This window comes from Centroberyx affinis, unplaced genomic scaffold (assembly GCF_046629955.1).
Source record: "Centroberyx affinis isolate AG114_WGS23_722 - 3 ecotype Tasmania unplaced genomic scaffold, CSIRO-AGI_Caff_v1 ptg001131l_1, whole genome shotgun sequence".
Taxonomy (NCBI): domain Eukaryota; kingdom Metazoa; phylum Chordata; class Actinopteri; order Beryciformes; family Berycidae; genus Centroberyx; species Centroberyx affinis.
In genome coordinates this window covers 650,754-671,382 of record NW_027279670.1, presented here as the reverse complement: position 1 = coordinate 671,382, position 20,629 = coordinate 650,754, and the positions used below count along the sequence as shown (strand labels likewise).

Sequence of the window (20,629 nt, the reverse complement as noted above, 5' to 3'; positions counted from 1 at the left end):
ATATACAGCATATTATACAGTGGTTCATGAGGGAGGCAGACATAGTGTGGCATATCTCTATGTTGTGTGATGGAAAGTCATACATTAGGCTAGCCGGCTCTCTCTATCTTTGCCTTGTTCTGTTTGCAGACCTGCAGATCCACCATGAATGATTGACAGCTTTTCGGGTCGAGTTGTTGAAAGACTACAGGTTTGCTAAGTAACGTTTTGGGGTCATCATTCCTCGACGCTGGCTCCAGCTCATCGATTCAGAATTCAGGATGAGCGCGGGGCCGAGTTGACACACGGATACACAGCTGACAGCCATTTCTTAAAAGGCTGTCGAGTCAATCTTCCTAGTGCATTTTCTTTTATGTCAGCGATGGACACTTGCCTCTCCTCCCATGTTCGAACCCTAGTACCCCTCCACCCACCCACCCCACCGCCTCCCCACCCGCTCCCGCCCCCACCCACCCCCTCCCAAAAAAACTTTATACAAGCTGATAAAACTTCACAACAGTTCACCATCAACACAAAGGTCACACGAAGTTCCATCAGTATGTCCATCCATAAAAAGTAAGAGGAGCACACATAAACATCCCCTCTTTCTCTCCCATGTTTTACACAATCACACACATGCACGTGCACACACAAACACACGCTGTCTCTCTGTCGCGCACTCGCACTCTCACACACACGCAGACGTACAGATGCAGTCCCAGGGGATTGGACACTGTACAGACAGGCACCGCTTGCAGTCAGGTGTATGTTTCTCTAGTGCATCACAGCTCATCACATCCTTCTCATGCCAAACAGTAAGACAGCTGGGTAAGTGTTGGCAAGATTTATAACCGTATTTTCAGGACTAAAAGCAAGGAGGGTCTGAGGGTCGAACGAGAGGATAGGAAGGAGGGGAAAGGGGGGGGCACCCTTGTGTGTGCGTGTTTGTGTGTGTGCGCGTGTATGTGTGAGAGTTTGCTCGTGAGTGCGTATGCGGGCGGGCGTGGAGGCGGGGCGGTCCACGGTCGATCAGTCGTGGATGACGATGGGGCCTCGCATCCTCAGGCTGGGGTGGGGGTGCGGGGGGGCCAGGACCAGCCCCTGCGGCGGGACCTGGGAGGCCCTGCGCAGGGTGATCTGCTCACAGGGCTGCCGGCAGGCGCGCCTCAGCTGGGACCTGGACAGCAGCCGTCTGGCCCTCCTGGGTGGGGAGACAAGACAGGACGTCAGTGAGGGAAGGGGGGGTGGAGGGGTCAGTTTGCCCAGGAGGGGGGCGAGGGGGGAGGGGTGTCTCAACAGAGCGGGGGAATGTTGCAGTCGTGGCCAACACACCCAACACACACTAATGCAAATCCAATACCAGTAAAAGCGTAAATTAGGGAGGTAAGGAGAAACCCACCCTCAGATACTCTGTGACACACAATATCACCACTTTGTGATGTTCAGGGCCTTCCAGGAGTTATTTTATGATAAAGTGTTGTAATTTTCTTAACACTCAACCCGCCTCATCTACTTCTACTTGTGTTAGCGGATTCCTACATATCCCAGAATAACTTTACACAACTCCCAGAGAGCAGACATGAACTTGTGGCATTCAGCTGTAGGTTATACTGTATGTGTATGTGGAGAGAGCGACAGTAATATTGTTAGCACAGTAAGAGCAAGAGAGAGAGTTTTTCCACTTAACAAAAAACAACAGTCACACCCCTTACTCAATATTCAATATTGTGGCTGCATTGAATTATGGACTATTGAGGCTGCTGTCAGTGGAGAAATTGGTCTCTCTGCCTCTTCTACGATGGATTTCTCCCTGAATGATTGTTGAACATCAGTGCAAAATGAGTCTACAAAGAAGCCGTCTGAGGGATTCTGAGGGACTGACACCTGATGTTTACCGTTGCTGTTTTAGATATTTGAAAAATGTTCTGCTATCAAACTCCATTGTAGCTGGTCTAGAAATATCTCAACATAATGTCAAGTTGTCTATGTTTTGGCCAGTTATCCACAGGAATAAGGAAAATACACCACCAAACAACAAAATGGGCCCAGAAATTCAAGGTGCATTGCCAAATTTGCAAATGGCTGTTTGTTTGTTTGCTACAGCAGAACAAACAGCAGAGGCTGCATTTATTTCTTAAATATGTCAATTGTTTGGCTGGAGTTTGACAGTGATGCTGAAACTCAGTGAGACCCACCTGGACTTGCTGAGCTTGGGTAAGGTTAGGCTGAATTTCCCACATAATAACTTGAATTTGGGTGTAGAAATGTTGTCATTATGGATTAACACTTGCTTTTGTAGTTTATTCAGCAATGTTTCAACCAAAAAACTGTTTTTGCCAGACATACTGGCCTGTATTCAGACAAAGACCAGCTTTGCCAGGTCAAAGTGTCAAAGTGTTGGTAACCCTCACTGGCACTGTCTGACACATAAGATGAAGAAACACATATGGAGAGCAGATTTTGAATTTAAAGTTGGTCCAAATTCTTTGGTGCAAGCAGAAGATTACAACGACTGAAGGCAACAATTTGTCTGGTTCCAGGCCCCTGAATAAGTCATTAGCGATAACCACTTTTTCTAATTTCACGGTGTTACAGGGAAGTGGAGTGCAACACTTAGTATCAGACAGTATCAGAGAATTACGAATATATATCAGTGGTGTCAGGCAAGAGAAAGTAGCAGCTCTGAAGGTATTTTACGGCTTTTAAAGCGGCGTATGTGGTAACATCCTGACTGTGGTGGGCTTTATGCTGTAACAGGGACGCTCTCTCACAGCCCACAGCAACCACTAGTACTAAACCAAAGTCCAGTGGGACACACTCAGAAGTGTTGGACAAGGCACTAATGGAATTCATTTGCAGACAAATGCGAGATAAATAACCAAAATGTATCGGCGGTTATTCACATTTTCCTTTAGGTGGTCAGAAAAAACACTTTCAGGCTTAATATACAGCAAAAACCTGATTATGTTATTTCCTTTCTTCTCTCTCTATATCCCTCCTTCACCAGCACCAGGGTTGTTTTTCTTTTGCTGGCACAAAAAAACACATCAGTTCCCTTCGGATCCCTGCTGTAATAGTGTTAGACCAGGCTCATATAGACTCTGTGCATGTGTGTGTGTGTGTGCGTGCCCGTACGTGTGCGTCAAGTGTATTAAAGTGTATGCAACACTCATAAATTTTACATTCAAGGGCTGCACACACACACACACACACACGCGCACACACACGTTGTTCTCGAACACAGTGTACCCTAAGAATGATTGTCCACAAACAAGAAATTTATTCTCACTTAGAGTTAATGATGGAGCAGAACAGATAAAACGCAGCAGAACAGCACAGATGTAATTCTGGTCGCACACTATCTAAAGCTCTGCTGTCGATTGTCTGTTCAGCTGACTGTCAGAGGAAGAAAGCAAACATGTAGATCCACGCCAAAACATATCAAGCAATCTCATTTACATCTCTCTCTCTTCCCTGTCTCTCGTTCTGTCTCTTTCTGTCTCATTGTCTTTGCTATGTCTAATTTTCTCTCTTTTTTTCCGACTGCTTTGTTCAACTCTTGAACTTCAACTTCTGAGAATCTTATATCTCCACTTTCTGGTTAATGTCCCCCCTCCTCTGTTCCCTCTTCCCTGCCCCCCCCCCCCCCCGAATACCACTAGTAACCTCCCACTCCTCCTCTCTGCTCTGGCAGATATTGTTTTCTGCATCACACTGGGGGAGAGAGAGAGAGAGAGAGAGAGGGAGAGAGAGAGAGAACGGAACATTCCCATCGTCTGTCATTAGTGCCAGCCTATCAGAGATCTATTAACATGTTATTCCATCTTTTATTTGAACAAAGCATCTTATCGTTCTCTACTGGGAAAGCAGACAGCAGCATAACACTATAATGGAAAGGGTATGGCAGTGAGAACGGTGCTACTGTATCTCTCTCTCTATCTCCCTCTCCCTCTCACCCATGTTGATCCTGGTGGTAAGTGAGTGATCCATAAGAGTGCAGCCATGGCTAATGTGGTAATGATATTTCCACTCAGGGCCCAGCGGTGCCTGGCTCCTCTCTGGCCCATCTGTGCCAGTTAACTGCTCTAATTTTAGCCCGGCGGTCCGAGGGCGGCTGTGAGGGCCGAGTGCCATGGTTCATTTAGACACAGCGTTAATGGAGGAACATCTTTCTCCCTCACATGTGGCTGTGCACACTTGCGTCCATGTGTGCGCGCGCATGTGTGTGAGAGAGTGTGTGTCCATGTGCGAGTGTGTGTTAGAGAGAGAGAGAGAGAGAGAGAGAGATGGTATATGTGTGAGTGTGTGTGCATGCGTGTGTGTGTCTGTAAAGCGAGCCACCCCAACTCTTCCTATCATTCCTTTATCCATGTCTACAACAAAGTATGCGATGATGGGTAATGTTTGTAATAAGCGACGGGACGTATTATGAATGTGAGTAACCTGCTCTCAATTTGGGATTATTGAGACATTTGAATTTGCAGTTCCCTCTTATAACATAGCATAACATAGCATTTTCAAAATGTGGTGCCTTTGTTGCAATCTCAAGCAAATCATTGGTTTACAAGGAAAAAGATGAGTACCACCTTTTTCTAGCCATTTGAAAGGAGCATCCCTGCGCTGATTCCTTCTCTGCCACTTCGGGACTGCTGGAGATGCTGCTGGAGATGCTGCTGCATCACGCTCTGTGGTGAGCTGTTTTCAGAGGAGCTCAGAAATTGGAATGGGTGTGTGTGTGCGTGTCTGCAGGAGGGGCTTTGCATTCTAACACATGACAAGATGAGATGGCAGAAGCGAGCTACAAACTGACTGCACGATGAGAATGAGACTCCACAGGTTTTCCCAGGCCGGCCAAACTCTGTTTTCTGCTTGTACGTGAATTTTGAGAGAATTGTGCGTGTAGGTGACATGTTGCGTTGTGTGTGGATGTGTGTGTATGTGTGTATGTGTGTGTGTGTGTGTAGATGTATGTGTGTAAGGGGAAGGGGGCTTACCGTCAGGAGATGTCTAAGGGCTGCATTTCTGAAATGAGACAAGCAGCCAGTCACTCACAGGAAGTGCAAACATATTCCACTGACCCAGAATGAAACAGGGCGCTAGATGGATCAGTGGGTCAGTGGTCCCATGTTCCCATGCACTTGTTTATTCCCTGTGTGCTTTATTATCTGTTAAAAGTGCTTGTGTGCGTTGGCTTGCGTGCGCGTGCGTGTTTTAGCACCATAGTGACCTGTGGAGTCCCATTCGTCAGCCTGCACTATACTATGAAGAAACAATTTGATGTCTACCTGCCTACCCACAGGGCCTACAGCTGCCTAAATAACCACAGGGCAAAGATAACTCAGTATTCTCCTCTCTGCAGTCTGCTGTCAAAGCTTGCTCGGTCACAGCTCCCATTGCTGCGGTGCGCTGTCATTCAGCTTTCAGCATCGATCGCTTTCCATTCCCACACACAGTCAGCCAATCAGAGGGCGGAGCGGGGTCAGCCGTGCTTACCTGGTCTCCCGGGTGACAAGGAAGAAGCTGTCGTCGGGGGCGTCGATCCAGTTTGGGCGTCTCTTGCGCATCATCACTCCGCCCCGGGTGTTGCCGCTGCTGCTGCTGCGGCCGTTGTGCTGCGAGAAGCCAGTTTAATATGACTTGATTACAATCAGCGGACGTGTAGTCGATGTAGAGGATTGATTAATAAAAGAGCTTATGAGTTGTGAGATACCTACCAGGACAGGTCCACCTGTGGAGCCGGGGTTCTCTGCAAAAGAGGCCACAGCAAAGAGAACGCATGAGGGAATGAGTGTCATTTATGAATAGTGTTGGGTGGTTTCAATAATAGTGTGTCATCGCCTCCTCTAAATATCAGATTGAAGTTGAACCATGCAAATTATCTGAATTACCTCCATCCACTGATTTGTTTTCATTAGAATTAGTTGTCATCCTCTCACACAGAAATGGCAGAAAAGTTTACCATCCTCGGGTGTATTCCCACTAATCTGATTTTATCAAGCAAAAGGGTGACAGGAACATTGGACATCAAAGCTATTTGGACCCCTGATCATGTGCAGGGGAGGTGATTGAGTTATCCCTGTTTCTGAAGGTAAGAGCGGATGCAATTACCAATTTTGGGGGAGTGTAACTTAAAAGTAATACGAGTACCAAATTATTGTTCCCAGAAAGTTAGCCAGTAACATTACTTTTGAAATGAGTAACAAGTAATGGAATGGAAAGTAAGGAATGTGTGTGTGTGTGTGTGTGTACCCGAGCGTCTCTCCGGCTCGGCCCTGCTGTGGTGGTGGTAGCTGCGCTTTCCCAGCATGCCGTGGGGTCCGTGCGGGAGCGAGGAGAGGAGGCGTCGGGGGGGAGGGGCCTGCAGGCCGGGGGTGCGGTGTGAGCGCGGGGCGTGGGCCGCCGGACGGGACTCTGCAACAGAGACCACACAGCAGATCCATCAACCGCCAAATCTCTAAGTTCAATCCAAAACAGCACCTTCAGGCTACTGGCTATGCTGGTCAGGGCGTTCCCAACAAATCACCTCATAGCACTTCCATTCAGGACACGGTATAAAATGAGATTGATTATGGTCAAACGTTAGAGCCCAAACATTGATTGTGTGTGTATTACCACAGTGTGATTTACCTAGGAACTGCAGAACACTGGTCAAAGTGCTCCTTGGGGCGGCTCTGGTTTTTGGCAGTCGAGTCCCCTGCCCTTCCGACACCCTTAACATATCTAAACCAAACACACACACACACACACACATCACATTTACTAACCAGTGCACAGTGTCTCATAGACTGCATCAACTCTCTGTCTACTGAACTACTGAATGACCAAGAATAGTAAACAGTGCTAAACACGATTGCAGAATCATACAATGAGAAACAAAGCTGATGTCATTGGGCTGGTAAAAGTCTTCATGAAGTCAGTTTTTACTGCTGGTCTAATTGAGGCAATTTTCATGAGCTCTGTGCAATGACACTCTCACACATTGATTCTTTGTATATGAAAATGACTTATTCATTGTCCTACCTCATGTTTTTAAATTTACTCAGAGCAACAACGCAATGAGTCAATGCAAGTCAGTGAGTCACTTTTGTTAATGTGCTAACTTGCTATTGGAAATGGCATGACCACTGAATAATAGTTTCCTCACACACAGCCATGCACATAGATGTCAGTACATGCTTACATGCGCACACATCCAAAAAGCACACTGTAAACACACACACACATAACAGAATGTGAGGGCTTAATGGCAACAGGCACTGAAGGTTGAGTCCATGCTGGGGGAGGCGTGCCTTGGCGGGTTGTCTGGGCTCACCGGCCAATCAGTGAGTGTGGTGGAGTTGATGGACAGATACACAGACACATGAAGCACAAGGACTCAGAGAAGATGGTTTCAGGTGTGATTTTATTGGAGGACTACTCTCATGTTCACACAGTGATGAAAGAAAGAGAGCAAAAGAGGTAGAGGATGAGATGAAAATATTGCAACAACCGTTAGAAAAGGAAGAGGCAAAGAAGAAGAAGGGGGAATGACTCTGTATGGCGAATCCCATCCATAATACAGTATGTAGCCTATACTGTATGAGCATGTGGTCAGGGTTTACCAGATGGATGGGGGAAACTGGATGGATTCACACTATGAATTAGACTTGAACACAAGAAAATAGCTGAATGAATGAATGGTGTGACAAGGGACCGTTAACTGATCATGAGTGATCAAGGGGATGTGGTCCAGTCCATGACTCCTGCATGTGCCGAGCCTAGTCTACAGAGGCGATGCAACCACCAGCACACAGGTCAAGAGCAGCCAGCTATTCTTTGTGCCTGACAAGTCAATGTCTTCTCTTCAGCCTGAACCTCCCTTCTTTCAAGTTTCAAGTTTCTCCCTTCTTGTCTAGCTCTTTAACAAGCCGAGTGGTCAAACACAAACAATTCACCTTGTCTAACACACTCACACAATACACACACTATTAGCTGTGGGAAAAAGTGCACACAAAATGGATCACAAATCAAAATAAACTAAAAGAAATAGCATGGCAAACACACTGCAGCCTAGCTGAGGTTCAGGTCTACAATAGGCAATCATCCTGAACCTGATAGGGTGAAACATTCCTGGCTGAAACAACTCATTCAGCCATGACAGCATTGAGTGGGCGAGCCCCGCCAGGGGCGCCGTGCAAAATAGAGCTTCTCTTAGTAAAATACATTTCCTCTACATCTAACTTTAGCAAATAACGGCTCAGAGTAGAATATGGGTTCTATGGGTCCCTACTAGAATCTACTTGTTAATAACAGGAACAGCATCAAATATGTTTGTGGTTTGAAAGTGTGTGTATGCATTGTGTGTGTGTGTGTGTGTAGGCGTGCTCATGTGGAATAGCCCTATTTACCAAGAAATGTTTGAGTATAACTGCACGATGGCTTTTGGTTCACAGTGATTTAAAACCGTAACAGAACAGAAAAAAACAACAAAAACACAAATGAAAAGATGATCAAAACTCATACTTATGAGGACAGGCAGTCTTTATTGGAAACAGGGGGTGGGAGAATACAAAAACCAAAATAATAATAATAATATAACAATAATAATAAAAACAGAAAGAGAGACAGACAGGGGGTGGAGGGGATAGACCAGAGATGGGCAGAGATGGGGGTTGATGAGGGGGCAGTCAGGGTGAGGAGGGGGTGGTGTGAGTGTGTGGTGTGTGTGTGTGTGTGTGTTTGTATGTGTGTGGTTCTGTATGTGTGCAGATGTATCTGTTGTGTCTGCAAGCGTGTGTGTCCACGTGGCAGAAGTTAGGAGGAATTGAAAGAGCTCTTACACTCTGCCTTTATGGCCCCACAGTTAATGGGGACAAAGGGTCGGCGCGCAGCACGGCGCAGCCTGATGATGTCACGGCACATGTGCCGGGCCAGCTTGGTGAGGCGGGTGGCCTGCAGCAGGAAGGCCTGCTTGGTCTTCATGGAGGACTTGGGACTGCCACTGTTGCGCACCGGCACCATGTGGCTGGACTGGCGAGGGGCGTGCCCCCGCGAACGAGGCTCCTGGGAAGGAGGGAGGGACAGAGAGGGGGGGGATGGGAAATTGGGAATTGGATACAGTTGAACTGACAAGAATAAAAAAAATATAAAAAAAATATGTTCACTACTCTCATCCCATCACTAAAATTACAGTCTGTGTTACACCATGATGTCTACAAATATAAACTACATAAGCTACATTTAAAATGAATTTTAAGCAGTCAGACAGTACAGGCTGTATCGAACATCTGCAAATCATTCCTAAAACAAGGTAAAAATATCCACACCCATAATGGAGCTTCCCTGCCCAGTGTAAGCTTTTAATGCCAGTTAGAATGATATACAAGACCAATTCAATATTTGAAATAAACATAAAAACAACTGTAGATATATCAGAACAAAGGTCTGTGTGACTCGCCTGCTTCCTCACTGGAAAAACAGTGAGTTCAAATCGTCACCTGTGCAGGTGTTAATAAATTCACACACCCGGGAGCAACCTGCAGTGTGCGGATTCTACTTTTTATGCTTAATTTTTCTGTCTGGCACCGGTTTAATATTTGAGACATGCGTGTCTTTACTCTGCTCGCTGGAAAAACAGCGCACAAAGAAGCCTCAACGTTAAGACCTCGGAAAAATAAATTCAAGATTGAAAATTCAAAATTGGAACTGTAATCAAGACCTTTAAGGCCATGGGTTCAGATGATTCAAGACATTGATGTTTTTAGGACCTGCAGGCACAATTTAGGTGGATTTACCCTTTCCCGACATCCCTTGTGTTTTAGGTCTGTGCCTCTCAGGGAACTTACAGTGCTTGCAGGACTAGGGGAAGTCCGTTCCTCTGGCCCCTCCGCTCTGCTAGGCATCTTCAGGCCACCGTACTTCTTCCAGTACATCCAGCAGGACACGCACAGGCGGCACTGCATGTTGGGAGGCCCCCACGAGTACCACTGGGCCGACTGCATGGCTGTTAACATAGGACACGCACGATGGCTGGTTAGACACAATGCAGGGGAAAATAGTCCAAAAAAACACCTCAATTTCTCTTCCACTGTCCCCTCAAGTCTCCCCTGAAACGACACTCTGGATCCCTACTGCGGATAGGTTGAGATCAGTAACTACAGTGGGTCAATAAGACATCTAGAGAAACTGCGTCCAGATGGATGGAGGGTGGGGGGTGGGGGGAGATGAAGGAGATGCAGAGTGGATGGTGAAAGGAAGCGGAGTATTGATCCCTGGATTAGTGGCGACAGCCAAGATACATTAGTGGTGATGGTCAAATTAGGAGTGCACTTCCTCTACAGAAACCCATGGGAGAGCTTAATAACAACAAAAAAAACGTTAGCTGGTTAATTCAGATTTTTGTTCATATTCTCCTTCACTACTAAATGATGATGAAATCATGTTTGTTCACTACTCTTGCTACTTAATTTCTCTCACACGTGCCATGCTAAAACAAAGACACACACACACACACACACACACACAACTCACTGTAGCAGCTCTCGCAGGCTCTGCCCCCGCCTGCTGCATGGTAGGCCCCCGGCCCCGCCCCGTTTACTGTTGCCATCTTCCCATTGGTCATTGAGATCTGGTTGGGGTTGGGCTTGTTACTGTCGGAGAGAAGATGGAGAGGTTTAAGAAACAGACTAATTACCCACCTGCCTTCTGCAAGGGCTTAAGACACATTAAATATGCAGAAGTAATTTCAGCTCGCAGCCGCAAGTAGACTGCAATAATACTGACAGTAGAACTCTGGCAGCAGAATAAAACAATCTGCAGTAAAATCACTTACTATGTGGGGATGTAAACCTGCTTCAGTTTGCTCTCTGCCTCTGCTGCCTTCAGTCTCTTCTGTTAGGAGAGAAACAGACACAGTGGAAAGGTTTAGGAGACCACGCTAATACAAACAAAATCATATACACATATTCATACAAATCCCCTTAGACAGGGTTTGATATCTTTGAAAAGCTGTATCAATGCCATGCTGGTAGGCAGCGTGAAACGTGACTGTTGGATTACAAAGATAATCATTAAATGCCCCACTGACTGCAGTTCAAACAAGCGGGTCGGTTCCTTTCTTCCCGTCATGATAGTTTTCCACCCAGCTATCATAGAAAATCCATAAAGTTGATTTATATTTCATCACATGAATAATCCTTTGGCACAGAAGGTTTTAACCCTTTGTTGTGAGACTCCTTAAGCTCTATGAGGTTGAGTCATGATTTACAGATGGATAACTATTTATGGGGTGACATGGGACAACAGGAATTCTTAGATTTACATTTTACATACTGTATTTCATTGACACTCTTATCCAGAGTGACTTTTGTCAGTGCTGGTCCCTCGGTCACCAAACATCTCTTTTGTCAAGGAAACTGTCTACACTTGAATAATTAATTTGAATCCTAATTACTGCACTGGGATTAGATTTCTTAATTCGCTCACAAATGGTGTATCGTATTTTGCACTGATGTGCACTGATTTTGACTCAATGCCTTGAGTCAGATAAAATGTCTTTTATCTGATGTTCGATTTGGATTATGTTGTCATTTATGTTTTTTTTTAATTGTGTTACTGTAACCCCTTTCTGCAAACCAAATCTCCCCTTATGAGAGAATATGTTTTGGAATCTAAATAAATTAATCTCACCTGTTGCACATATCTGTCTGTGGTCTTCCACATGTAGTAGTACTCTATGATACTGGTCAGAGACTTCCACGGCAGCTGCACAGGGAAAGAGAGAGAGTGAGAGGGAGAGCGAGAGAGCGAGAGAGCGGGAGAGAGAGAGAGCGGGAGAGCGGGAGAGAGAGAAAAGAGAGACAGAAAGCAAATTAACGGTATTAATATCTCATGTTCTTGCCGTCTGGGTGCGAAAGCCTCCATGTATATTCATGAGCGGAGCATCGTGACCACAGAGGCTCAAAGCTACCAGCTTTGCTCAGTTCTGAACACCAGACAGAAACACGCACGGACAAACCGACACACACGGTGATTCACACATGTAATAACTATTAATGAGGGCCTGATGTCGATGCATACATCCTTATCCTGCATTCACATGTATAGGTACGCGGTAAACGATAATCTGGATGTTCACTGTTTTCAATAGGCCTGGGGTGAAGTGCTGTCTACCATGCCTGCAGACAGAACTTGTCGACAAAAGTTACATTTTCCCAACTGAACACAACACAAGATGTTGAAAAGGCTAGCAAAATTAATTTAAGTACATGTTTGTCTACCCGCTCTTCTTGTTTCCTCTTCCAATGAAGATAAAGCAGTGAATAAGAGCTTTCTTCTTCTGACCATTTTGGAGTACATGGGAAAAAGATGTAATGCTAAATTTAGGTTTGACTAGGCTATCCCAATTCCCTGCTTAGCTTCCTATTCATTAGCAGTGGGAATCATATTTGATATTTAATGCAAAATATGACTGTTTATATAATTTTGAAATGATATTTTTGAAAAGAAATATTCAAAATGAATGGCCACACAATGCTATTTAACGGATTGTTTTTTATTGTATCAATGCGCACTGATTGGTCAAGCCTCTTGTTCAGGGATAGGCAACCATGTGCGACAAAGTGCCAACAGTATGCAGGTTTTCATTCAAACTAAAGGCTACACAAGGTGATTTCACTGATTAACACACCTTCAACCAGAGAGAAGTCAGTGAAATCACCTGCTGTAGTCTTTGACAGGAATGAGAACCTGCATACTCTTGGCCCTCCATGGCACATAATTGGCTATTCCTGCTCGTTTATCAAATTCACCTTGGCAACAAGAAAGCAATTTGCTATTGTGGTTGACTGACATCCCACGATGCCAACCGATATAGCTTTTTATAAGCCACAGCGTGAGTGCAGCATTAGACAAGCACACTTACAAAGTCTTGTCGGATGTCGTTGAAGTCTTTGCCGTATTTCTCCAGTGCCTCTTCGAACATGCCGGCCTCGGAGGCGCTCCACTCCTCCATCTCGTCTCTGCACAGCACCGGGCCGCCCGCAGGGACCAACACACTCAGCGCACTGGACAGGTCGTAACCATGACGATGCAGTGTGTCCATCGCATGGAACTATAACCATTGGACACAAGACAACAGAGAAGAGGGGTTACAATCCAATGACTCAAATTAGGATCAGGCACTGCAAGGTGTGTGTGTGTCCAACTCACCAGTGTGATATCTCGCGAGGCTGCAGCTGCGCTCATGTGTAAGCTAGGCTGTCTGACTGAGCTGCTGCAGTCCAGCGCTCGAGCAAAGGTCCCAACCGCCCTGTAAATTTAGGAATACACACACAGATGCACACAAAATAAAAATCACTTTATAATAAAGGCGCTACTGATTCAATACTGCATAACTACACATCCTCACGAGCCATCCCTCACATAAGATGATCTCCTTTCACTGGCCATTTATTAGAGTTTTGCATGCAGTTTGTGAACCCAAGAGTATACGGATGTCAGGGCTAATCACACATGCCATGGCTAGTACACCCCTTCCCCTCCGTAATAACTGAAAAACTGTGCACACATACAGCAGAATGATAGCATCTCTCTCCATAATTCCTAAGAAGTGGCTTGTGTTTGTTGGTAAGAGGTCAGAGGTGAAGGGTCATAACGTGCCAACACTAAGAATTGGTTTATCTGTTTGTTAGTGAGAGGTTAGAGGTTGGGACTATAGTTAGAGCAATTCCATGTAGGAACACGTTACGATCGTGACTATTTGTCTGGTAATGAGAGAGTAGGAGGACAGAACTGTCGGGATCAGAGGTCAAAGGTCATACCGTGCCACCACTAGGAATTGGTCTATCTGTTTGTTGGTGAGTGGACACTCTGGATCCCACAGCTTCTCCTCTAGCTTGGACTGGTCTCTGTCATCTGCCTCGCCTGCAGGACACAAGAAGAAAGGCTTACAGAGAGTACAGCAGTTTGATCGGTGGATGAAATTACTTTATAATCTAGATTATTTTGCTTAATATTGTATTTGGGGAACACAATTATTTTACTTCACTTTTGGCAACATCATTACAATTTTCAACTACAGTGGGCATTCTGAATTAAATGAAATGTCTATTGTCGATGTGCTCACATTCTAGGATTATTAACTATGGAAGCTAAAATCAAAATACAGTATACCCTTCAATACGATTAATGGTGCAAGTCATAGCGTGGCCACTAGCATGACCACTCTCTAAACCATTGTAATGACCATTACAATACACACAAACACTAACACACACACACACACCATTATAGCTGTCGTTAATGCAGCTAGAGGCGAAAGGATGTTTGGATATGGGCGTAAATAAATATCTAAAAGATGTAGGCGTAATTAAATGGTTCAAGTGTCCGTATGGGTGAAAGTGTGTGTGTGTGTGTGCAGTCCTCACCCTCTTGTAGCATTTCTGGTACGTCTGCCTGAAAGCGCGGTCCCACTCTGATCTCTCCTTTGTCTGCCAGCAGGGTCTTCTGTGTCGGGTCGTACACCAGGGAGTAGAAGAAGGTATCCTGGAGAAAATGACACACCAGAAACCAATACTATGAAAATGCCAAATCTTAAGACCAATAAGAGTTAGTCTCTTAGAACAATATCTGGACTGTCATTTCTTTGCCATTATAGAGCCACTGTTCCTTAAGGTAGTTAGGATGTCCTAAAATAATAGGATGGTAAAGCTTTAATAGGAAACCAACTGCTGCAACTGCAAAATTGGATTTTTGCTTATCTTTGACGTTTGAGATAAGATAATGTTGTGCCTGGTCTCCACTAGAATATATGACTTAGATCTGCAATGGCCAGTTTGTGTAAACCAACAGCTAATAAGGACAAGGATATAAATTTTCTCTCTCAAGCTCACCTCTTTGTCAAGATACGAAAGAACCGCTTCAGTCTCATTCAATAACGCCACACTGCACTTCCCCCTAGGAGAGAGAGATAGAGAGAGAAAACGGGGATGATGTGGGACAGCGACATGGGAAGTGAGCAGTGGCTGATTGTGTGATCCGAGTGTGTTCATGGCTGGATGAGTGACTATCCATGGGCACTACCTGCACATGATGAGACGTAGGGTTAGAGCGTGTGTATGCGTGTGTGAGTGAGTCTGTATACCTGATGTGCGTTGCAGGTAGACTCTCATACTGCCGGGAGAGGAAGAGCTCTCTGTGGCGAAGTTGGTGTTTTTGTTTGTCTGTTAGGTCTGTCTCTGTCGGGTTCTCCTTCTCCTCTTCCAAGTCCTCTGCACAGGCAAACACAGAGGAATATGACATGAGGAAAGATATTAAATAACTAACTGGGGGAGGCAAACACATCAATCATGAATTTCAGACCTGTTAAACACATGGTACCACCTCTCCAATATGTGTTACAGGGGCAAGGTGAAGAAAACAAGACATGGCACATGACAAGACCATCGCTGTGGAGATTAGATTTGAGTAAAGTGGGAACGAGGCAACATGTTTCCAAGACTATGCCAAGAGGAGACAGGAAAATAGTCTACACAGAGGACAGGGGTCACACTCAAAGAAATTATATTTTGTTTATTTAAGAATTTACCCGTGACATAAAGTTATAAGTTATGCTAAAAGATAATCAAAATAGCTAAAGCTAAATTTACCGCTCACATTTTATACAAGGTCATTTCACATTTATTTCGTAACTGTACTGTTTGTGCTTGGATTTACAACAATGGGCTGGTACAAAGGCTCTCGAACACATAGCAGTAAAGAAATAAACTCTGCCATCCGTGAAAGATGCTCAAACTATTATGCTCAGGGGTAGAAATTAAATTTTAAAAACACAATGCTCATCCAGACATAATGGAAAAGCAGGTGGGCTGCAGCTGATTCAGCACATATTGCCAGGCAGCAGCACATTCTGCAGACACACATTCTGTAACACTGTTGAACATCATTATATATAGGCAAATATTTGTCAATCCAAGTTTTAGGGATACATAAAAACCATCTGTCATTGGCATCTTTCTATTATTACACTAGTTGGCTAGTTGTTTTCACTAGCCACTAGTAACACGCCCAATTTCCCAGATAGGAAATCCTGCTTAAACGACCCACAGCCTCACCACAACAGAAGGGTGACTCAGTTTGGGAAACACACTCAGATACTGACCCATTCAAACATGAACACAATACAAACAACTGAAGGATTAACTTTTCTGACAAAGGTAGCAGGTGTGGTTTGTTCAGTTGTTCATGACTACTCCCTTCCTGCTCCAAGGAGTTTAGTTTACTAATTATCTGCGATTTTTGCATTTGTACATCCTATCATAAGAAGGCTGGATTTTTTCACTCAGTTCAACACACTCAGTTGTGAGTGTTTGATCTAGGGTGCAACGATTAGTAGACATAATCGACAAAATTGATTATAAAAATGTATCAACATGGATTTCTATCATTGATTGGTCAAATCAAATGATTTTTGAATTTTCAGGCTGTATGCATGAAAGATACTGTACGTCTTAACAGTCAATGATGCAATGGTATCAGAAGGGCTAGGTGGTAGCAGCAGGTGGCTGTTGATGTCCTCACATATGTTGATATACAAGTTTTAAATGAAATGGTGCTAGGTCTTAACACATCAAACTGTCAGAGAACTCTGACTACTCCTCTCATTCACGTGCAATGCCTAAACAAAAGGTTTCACATTATTTAAAGAAACTGCTGCCCGTGTGACAGGGGTTACTACTGACTTGCATGTTTGTCTGCGAGCTGGATGAGGCTATGGGAGATGTCTCTCCTCCTGTAGAAGCACACCACCTTGGCCTCCACGTTCCCACTGGCAGTCTGAAACACAGAGAGAAACAGAGATACAGGAGGACTGAAAAAAGTGGTAACACCTCCCTGCACCAACTCTAATTTCCCAAGAGACCTGGCTCCTTTGTGATGCTCATCAAGCTATGCTGCTATGACAGGCTGACCAGGCCAGCAACAACCCTTTTGATCAAATGACTGATTGATTGACTGACTGACTGTATAATTAGGCAGACAGGCTTATTGACTTGGCCAATATTAAATGCCATGACTGATGGAGAAGGAATGGGTGTAGGGGTAAGATGGTGGGAATACTGCAGCCAACTTCTGCTGCTTCATTGTTTCTATGCAGGTCATAGGCGAGGGAGGATGCACTGTGCGACAATGATGCAACCAAGTGAGACTAACATTGCAATCCAGGCCAAATTTTACGAAATCAGGGAGATTCCAATTTTTACAATTTGTGTGGAACAGCGTAACTGGGGCTAAATCCAATTACAATCTTACTGTATTCACCCCATCTTGAGATCCCAGTGCACACTCACAGTTTATGGCAATCATAACAATAACAATGTATAGTCCCAATGCCCAAACCTATCTGAGCTCATGAAATGTGCACTATAAGCCATTCGAAAAGACTTGGAAGCCCCCCCACCGCCTACACATACTCCCACAGGTGTGGCCTCGCTCACCAACAGGTTGCCATATCAACGACAGTTGGGAGACAAGTAACATCTGTCTCTTTGCATCATATTACAAACACTTTAAAATACAAAACACTGTTGCAGGAGAGGGGGTCCCAAGATCTCCAAACAGACAGGCATCCAAGCTATTCACCCTCAGGCACAAATGACACACAGCACAAATATAAATGACACACACACACACGCTTCAGTACCTTGTTGAGTTCCTCTATCCGGCGGATCAGGTAAGGGTTACTGGAGGAATTCTCAAAGAACACGTAATCTGCAACAGAACACACACACACACACACACACACACACAAAGATCACATCACTGTACCAAACCACTGTTAGGCTGCAGGGCCTGCGAGGTCAAGTAGAAAAAAAAATATTAGAGATTAATCTTCACTCCGATTCATTCAAGGAGGGGGAAGTGGTTGAGCAGTGCAATCGCTTCCCTCAGTTATTACCATTTGATGTATCCTTGAGCAAGACGCTTAATGCCCCGCTGCTACAGAGGAGCTGCTCAGTTGAAGACACAGTAGAAGACTGTGGTGTGTGATTGTGTGAATGTGACTTTATTGACCTCACATTTGTTTTATAATGTCATTACTGTTACGTGTGTTGTAAGATAAACAGATTGATGATAAAGATGCAGCAAAGTCATAAAAGCTGAGTCTCCATTCCCCCCTTTCCAAATCAACATAAACATTGTTACGACAAGCCACAGTGGCAGAAGTCCAGCCTGATTCAACTCTCCTCCTAAGCAAAAACTTTAAAGCTAAAATCAACTTCAGTCTGAGGCCTTTAAGTGCTGTCGAATTTGAGGATGGCACACATGGACAACCAATTAAAGTGGTAAATATCACTGGGAATGTGGGAATTTTCTGTGTTTCCTCAGTTGCCAAGATGTGACATTTAGGGGGCGCAGAGCATGGAAGCCATGTCAACAACAAATGGTAAAGATTATGTATTCAGTTATTATGTTATTGTTTAACATTCTATTAGCATTGCTGTCTGTTTTCATTATTTGTTTAATCTGTAATTGTCTTCCATTTTTTATTTTCATATATTAAACTAATATATGAATTACACCTCTGACAGGCATATATTCCTCTTTATTTTGACACTGCAGCACAAAGTAGCTCTTTGTCACTTGCTTTCTAAAATAAACAGCAACCACCAAAAAATATTTTCGTTTATTGATCCATTTTGTTATTAATTCAGCCTTTTAAAAAAAATACACTTGAATGCATCGACAAGTCTTATTTACTTCCGACCTAAGGTGTGGGAGTTTACAAAAAGCACTTGAAGGCAGCAGGAGTAGCACCGCAGTAGATGTGACCAGTTTGACAACAACATGCCGATACATTGTAACGAATAAACTGATACACCCGTGATAAACTGTTGCCAATAATGTCATCTGGTCAGAGATGCTGGAGGTTGTTTATGTTTACGTTGCATGTGTGGCTTCTGTCCTTTTTTGGGTTATTTCATAGGCCACCTAGAGATTTGCAACCCGAGTATGTGTGAAGAGAGGGTGTAAGGTTTAATCCAGCTCGACGCAACGACGCCATGAAACGAGACAATAATTTGATGTTGAATTCCAGTGGACTGCTAACCAGCTAGCTAGCAAGTGAAGCCAAACTGCTAATTAATTGCACTTGTGCTCAATGTCGCTGAATACTGCGCCAAAACACGGCATCTAATGCTGGCCGAATTATTCGATACAATGTTTAAATACTGTAAACCAAACGCTAGGGCTGCAATAATGGTAATCAGTGAACCCACTGCTGGTGCTAACGTTAGCTAAATAAGGACTCGTACTAATGGCTGCATGCCAGAAGAGGCAAATACAAAGGCAGTCTCACAGACTCCCCGTGGCAACATATTAGCAACCTTTAATGCACATGTCTAGTCAAATAGTCCCATTGCGTATCAATGCCTCTGTGCGCCTGATGCAATTATCCGAAAACAAAGGTGCCGACAATGGAAAAATGTTTACAATGTGAGCTAGCCATTTAGCAAGCTGGCGGCTAGCTGCTGTGGCCACGATAGACGCGAGGCCTGACCCATTTTGAATCCCAAATATTTAAAAATTCTCACTTTTCTACTCAAACTTACTGCATCCCCGTTAGTTCAACGTCAAGGAATGTCACCATTAATTGTACACGAACAAAGATATCGCTGCATAATCCCTACAGAAAGCCAAACTTGACGTGTTTCTACTTGATAAAAAGATCCACACTGACATACATACCTCCGACCCGGTACATGTTGGCCGCCATTTCTGCCCTCCCGGAGTGTTAAAACGCAAACCATAAACTAAGAGAAATAGAATAAATTAATAAAAACGATAAAACTGTATTACTTAAAACGTAAACGGTGCGATATTTTGTGGTCGTCGAGACTCGGATCTATAACCAATTGGGAGATTTTTGGCAACGTAACCCCCCTCCTCCTAGGATTCACAGTAGCCTATACAATACAGTGAACTCACACCAGCCAAAAGAAGTCGGATCAACCCGAAAAACCACTGACTGGTGACGGTGGGAGGGGGAACCCCGCACGCGCAAACAAACACACACACACACACACACATACATACATGGACGCGCGCGCGCGCCGCGCGCACACACGTCCCCATACTTGGGAAGTCTTATCACCTACAATCTTTGCTATACAAACTGTGAGTGTGTGTGTGTGTCCTTACCAAAAGCAACTATAGTAATCATATAGTAGATTTTAGTAGGATACATAAATATATCAGAAAAAACCCTTGACACATCAATCAGCTATAGCTACAAGTCCCTATAGGAATATTATAGCAATAGTACAGTGACACCATGGAGATAAAAAATAAAATAAAATTTAAAAAAAAATAGCTTACCATAAAGAACGATAAGACGACTATAAACTCACGGTATCACAGAAACAGTATAAATCTCTACAGAATTATTATAGGATTATCAGCAACACGACTAAAGATAAAAAAATAAATAAAAAAAATAACCTCTATATACGAGTTAGTACAATAGGTCACTAAAGTCACTATTGGGTAGCCTACTCCAGAAGCGTTATAAATGCCTAAAGTAATATTATAGCCTAATGATTTTTTAGTTATGTGTGTGTGTGTGTGCGCGCGCGCGCGTGTGTGATAGAGGAAAATAGCGAGAGAGGAGGATCAC

At 44.2% G+C, this 20,629-nt stretch overlaps 1 protein-coding gene across 3 annotated transcripts; it reads right to left on the bottom strand.

Moving 5' to 3' along the window:
- Nucleotides 1-1,008: 1,008 nt before the first annotated feature.
- Nucleotides 1,009-19,938, bottom strand: mta3 (metastasis associated 1 family, member 3). Of its 3 annotated transcripts, none has more exons than XM_071523961.1 (19): nucleotides 19,702-19,938; nucleotides 17,657-17,724; nucleotides 16,698-16,791; nucleotides 15,101-15,227; nucleotides 14,850-14,913; nucleotides 14,385-14,502; nucleotides 13,779-13,881; nucleotides 13,168-13,267; nucleotides 12,881-13,069; nucleotides 11,647-11,721; nucleotides 10,790-10,848; nucleotides 10,489-10,607; nucleotides 9,804-9,961; nucleotides 8,799-9,021; nucleotides 6,607-6,699; nucleotides 6,229-6,390; nucleotides 6,014-6,055; nucleotides 5,473-5,599; nucleotides 1,009-1,180 (listed from the first exon to the last, which is right to left on the bottom strand). In XM_071523961.1, the coding sequence occupies exons 1-19, from the start codon at nucleotides 19,727-19,729 to the stop codon at nucleotides 1,009-1,011; spliced, it is 2,121 nt and encodes a 706-aa protein (XP_071380062.1). In that variant the 5' UTR covers nucleotides 19,730-19,938. The 3 variants fall into 3 exon arrangements, with proteins under 3 accessions (XP_071380062.1, XP_071380063.1, XP_071380064.1); XM_071523962.1 differs by lacking the exon at nucleotides 6,014-6,055 and adding an exon at nucleotides 5,694-5,725 and having other exon boundaries at nucleotides 5,473-5,591; XM_071523963.1 differs by lacking the exons at nucleotides 1,009-1,180; nucleotides 5,473-5,599; nucleotides 6,014-6,055; ... (1 more) ...; nucleotides 6,607-6,699; nucleotides 12,881-13,069 and having other exon boundaries at nucleotides 8,491-9,021.
- Nucleotides 19,939-20,629: the final 691 nt, after the last annotated feature.